The following is a 5,044-nucleotide window of genomic DNA, read 5'->3' on the forward strand; positions in this document are numbered from 1 at the left end:
GAATTACTAAGGCTCAGGGTGTTTTTTCACAGTTAAAAAAAGTTTGGAAGAATAGGAAGATAAGTCTGCACATCAAGATTAGAATATTGGAAGCTACAGTGACGACAGTGGTCAAATATGGTTCTGAAGCATGGGCACTCCGAAAAGCGAATGAAGATTTGCAATATGTGTTCCAGAGAAGTTGCTTACGTATTGTTCTGGGTACCCGGCTGACTGACCGTGTTTCAAACAATAGGCTCTATGAAAAATGTGGTTCAATAGCGCTTTCTAGGGCTATAATGAAAGAAAGGTTGAGGTGGCTAGGGCACGTTGTGCGGATGAAGGATAACAGATTGCCGAAGCTTATTCTTTTCGGCCAATCTTTTAGGGCGAAACGGAAAGCAGGTCGTCCTCGTCTGGGTTGGGAGAACATCACAAAGAAAGATTTAAAGGAAACGGGAACTTCCTGGGAGGGTGTACAAAGGGAGGCCTTGAATAGATTGGGATGGAGGAGGAGCGTGCGTAGCTGTGTTGGTCTCAGGCAGCTTGGTGTCGCGGTGAGTTGTTAGTAGTAGTAGTAGTAGTTCTTTGGGGCTGACTTCAAAAATCTTGGAACGGATATAACCCAGGACGGGCCGAATCTTGTTTAGTTTTCGAATCCTTGTTCTCTAGGTCTCTTGGCTTCATTGTTGTCGTTGAAATGAAGAAAACGTTCGACCTTGTCGAATCTTTGTCGGTCCAACTTGTTGGTAATTTAAGGATATCTTATACCTGCTTCCCACTGCATTTGATAATAGGGAACTTTTATCACCTTCAATTATTGAAAAATGTTCATGAAAAGTTTTAGCTCTTCGGCTGTAAGGCAGAGGTTGCATCCCTCAGTTTGAAGTGCAGAGACGTTACTTTGTTCAGTTATCGACTCAGCAAGCTTATGGTCAAAGAATTTCTGGAAGTATTTAAGTGGAGTGCCCAAGATGCCTGGAACGTGGCGAGGCTCTCCTTTCCAAGACAGATTAACTTTTTATATCTCTAAATTTTTTTCGGCCGAATTTATCTTAGACTTTTGATTTCTTCTTTGATTTTCTAGTACTTGTTGTTACCGGTTGCTGTCGCTGACTGGAGGGTGGAGTTTCCCCCGAGTCATCGTTGATGGGTTCAGTGTTAGCCTCCACGTCATTCTGTTGCAAAAAGAAGTGGCGATTGTCCAGTAGAGGAAACCAGTCTTCATCTGTATCATCAATAAAACCTTCTGAAAACAGGAAGTCTGACCCATCGCCATCATCATTGTCAGACATGTCTGACAACATGTCATCTGGAATGTCAAAAAATACTTGGCAGCCTCTTCTGTGTCAATTCGGTGATTTTGAGCCCGTTTTCTTAGTCTGTCGTAAGATTTCGGCATCTTTAAAGAAAAAAAAATTCGCATCTGGCACACTCTGCCTTCCCAATGATCCATCATCCCCGAGGGGTTGTACGAGCTATTATGTAGGAAGGATCTCTCCTCCATAATACAATTTAGGAGGATCATCAGGAGGATCTCTCCTCCTGGTGTACAATTATACTGTTTTCTTCATCCTTGTTATTTGTCTGATTTAGTTGTTCGTTTCACAATTTTGAGTCACGATCGTCTTATGTTGTATTTTTGCAACTCAATGAAATTTGTTTTGCTACTGATCCAATTTCTTGCCCACATCATGAATTTCATCTGCAGTAATTTTAAATTCTATATGTTTTATACACATAGGACGTGCAAGCAGGGGCGTAACTCCAGTATTTTTATTGGGATGGCAAGAGGGGTCTCCATCTGGAGAGTGAAGAGGCATGGGCAATATAATAATTTTTCTTAAAATTATTGGGGGCAACGGCCCCCTCTTGACCCCCCCCCCCGAAATGACGCCGCCGCACGCAAGGAATTCTCCGACCTTTGGGTCTTATTCCCAGTTTCTAGCTTAGAAATTACCTACATTTTCATTCGTTTTTCTTATCCTTTGGCTTGGTGACTCACTGTCTAGGCCACATGTCACACAGCAGCTCCCCAAAAGCATCAGTCGACTGCCATCGAACGATGGCCCCATCGAACTTTTAGCCCCATCGAACGATGCGGTTAAAAGCAATGTTTTTCAACTGCAAGATGGCAATCAAAGCTCGAAAAGCACATTGATGTTTTTCTACAACAATTGCCTCTATAGGGTTAACCTGGGCCGACCCCATTGGTAGAGAAATGGGATACTTATTAGACAATTCCTCAGCCTTCGGAACTTGCTGTAAATTCTGTTCGACTTTTTTTGGCTTTATCACGTAACTACAACACAAAATATTAGAGTAGCAAGTATGAAGTGACTTACTGGGGACTTACACGACCATGAAAATCGCAGTTCTTAGGCATGAATAGATCAGTGGCGGTTCTGGCCTCTCTTGTGCCCAGGGCAAATTATTGATTATTGTCCTCCCTCCCCCTGTCTACCATGAAATTTTCAGGTTAAATTTTAACCAAATTTTCATTTATTAACGAAATTATTTTCAATTTATTAATTAATTAGTAATTTATTTTTTAAATTGTTTTTAACTTGTTATTTAAATTATTTAATTATCATTAATTATTTTAGTTTAACTATTTAGATTATTATTTTTTAATTATCTTTAGTTTATTTTAATTTTATTAATTCATTAATAATTTATTAATTATTTTCATTTGTTAGCTGCGCCCTCTACTTTATTTTAATAAAAATTAAATTTCAATAATTAAAATGATTGTAAAAATGATTATAAACTTTAGATTATTATCTGAAATTTTTCGCCTCTGAAATTTCTGCGCCCGTGGCAAGTGCCCCCTCTGTTCCTCCCCTAAAACCACCTCTGGAATAGATCTAAGTTGGGTCCAAGAGGCAAAACCTCTTTTAAATTTTATGTCCTTGGTAACTTTGAGTTTTTTGAACCTAGGCATTGGCATATTACCACGTCCTTTTTCAGTGTGTATCCCAGCCTTCGTGATTTCTGGGAGAGATTAAATAAAAAAACAAGTTTTTTAAACTGAAAGTAAGGAGCCACATTAAAACTTAAAACAATCAAAAATTAGTCCGTATATGAAAGGGGCTGACCCCACCACAACGCCTCGCGCTTTACGATAAAGTTTTTTATTGTTTTTAAAAATAAAGTTTTGGGTAAGTGTCAGACTTTATCGTAAAGTACGAGTCGGTGAGGAGGGGACAGCCCCGTTCATATACGGACTAATTTCTGTTCGTTTTAAGTTTTAATGTCGCTCCTTACTTTCAGTTTAAAAAACTTGTTTTTTTATTTAATTTCTGATCGTTTTTTAGTTATTGCAGCTTTTATTTGCATAAAAATTTTACTTTTCTTTTGCTAAATGGATGTCTTTACAAATTAACTTACGTAACTAACTTCTATATTCGTATATTTTTCTTCTGGCAAAAAATACAAAGTTGCAGATTTTTGCAGATATGAGCTTGAAACCTATGTAATAGGGTTTTCTGATACGCTGAATTCTGACGGTGTGATATTCATTAAAATTCTTTCACTTGTAGGGGATGTTTCCCCCTCTTTAAAAAATCGAGTAAAATTTCTCAGGCCTGTAGCCTTTGATGAGTAATACTAAACTTAATAAAATTTATATATTTAGGATCAGCATTATAAACACATTCTTTTGATACATTTATTGACATCAAAATTCCGTTTTTAAAAGTTTCGATTACTATTGAGCCGTATCGCTTGTTTTTTTATTGTTTTTTTATTACGTATATGTTATTACGTATATGAAGGGGTTCTCCCCTTAGTCAATACCACGCTCTTTACTTTAAAAGTTAAAAAAAAACTTGATTCACAAACCCCTGAATAAAACAGGCTGTTTAATTAGAATATATAGATCTTTTGAAAGCACTAAAAAAAACTGTAGCGTACATAGCAAGGTATTGACTTGGGGGAGAACCCCCTCATATACGTTATAATTTATGTTCGTTTTAAGTTCTAATATTCCTTCTTACATTTCAGTTGAAAAAACTTGTTTTTTTTATTTAATTTCTGATCGTCTAATGATCGATTTAATTTCTAATGCTCGGAAATCCGGCGCCCCCTTCATAGAAATTTCCCTTACCCCAAAGAAACATCATCCCAGGAAATATGCTCCAGATTAACCCCCTCCTCTAGCCCCCCCCCCCCAGAAAAAATCCTTCCTGAAAATGGTTGTATACTTCCCAATAACCAATAAATAATGCTGGCAAGTCCGGCGCCCCCTTCATGGAAATTTCCCTTCCCCCATGAAAACTTCCATCATGAACAGATCCTCCAACATAACTACCGACCCACCCTTACCATCCACAACCCGAAAAAAAAACCTCCTGAAAACTTCTGTATACTTCCCAATAACTAATGCTATATGTTAACATTGGGTAGAATTCATAACTTTCAGCCCTCCCTCTGGGAACTTCGGGAGATTAAGTCACCCTAAAAGACTTATTTTTCATATTTTCGACCATGCTGAACAAAATGGCTATCTCTAAATTTTGATCGGGTGACTTTGGGAAAAAAATAAGCGTGGGTGGGGGCCTAGTTGCCCTCATATTTTTTTGTTAAATTAAAATGGGAAATAGAAATTTTAATTTCCTTTCAATTGAGCCCTTCCACTTTTTTATCGTACAACTGGTTATATACTATAACCCCTGGGAAAAAAAAAAAAAAAAAAAACAAATAAAAACTCATCCCTTTTATTTATTATGGCAAAAAATGTAAAATTCCCCATTTTTTTAGATAGGAGCTTGAAAACTCTACAGTAGGGTCCTCTGATACGCTGAATATGATGGTGTGATTTTCATTAAGGTTCTATAACTTTTAGGGGTCTTTCCCCCTTTTTTTGAAAATCAGCCAAATTTTCTCAGGCGCGTAACTTTTGATGGGTAGCACTAAACTTGATGAAAGTTATATATTTGAAATCAGCATTGAAATCTGATTCTTTTGATATATCTATTGGTATCAAAAACCCGTTTTCTAGAGTTTCGGTTACCATTGAGCCGGGTCGCTCCTTACTTACAGTTCGTTACCACGAACTGTTTGA

At 37.5% G+C, this 5,044-nt stretch overlaps 1 protein-coding gene across 1 annotated transcript in view; it reads left to right on the top strand.

Annotated features, from left to right (window-relative positions):
- Positions 1 to 1,272: 1,272 nt before the first annotated feature.
- The window catches only part of LOC148941565 (uncharacterized), a 20,294-nt gene continuing 16,522 nt past the window's right edge, over positions 1,273 to 5,044 (top strand). The window contains exon 1 of the mRNA XM_089104199.1: positions 1,273 to 1,366. Coding sequence (XP_088960325.1) covers positions 1,273 to 1,366 — 94 coding nt within the window. The remainder of the gene's footprint in view (positions 1,367 to 5,044) is intronic.

This window comes from Artemia sp. Qi Xiang Cuo, chromosome 18, assembly GCF_049724085.1.
Source record: "Artemia sp. Qi Xiang Cuo chromosome 18, ASM4972408v1, whole genome shotgun sequence".
In the NCBI taxonomy this organism is placed as follows: domain Eukaryota; kingdom Metazoa; phylum Arthropoda; class Branchiopoda; order Anostraca; family Artemiidae; genus Artemia; species Artemia sp. Qi Xiang Cuo.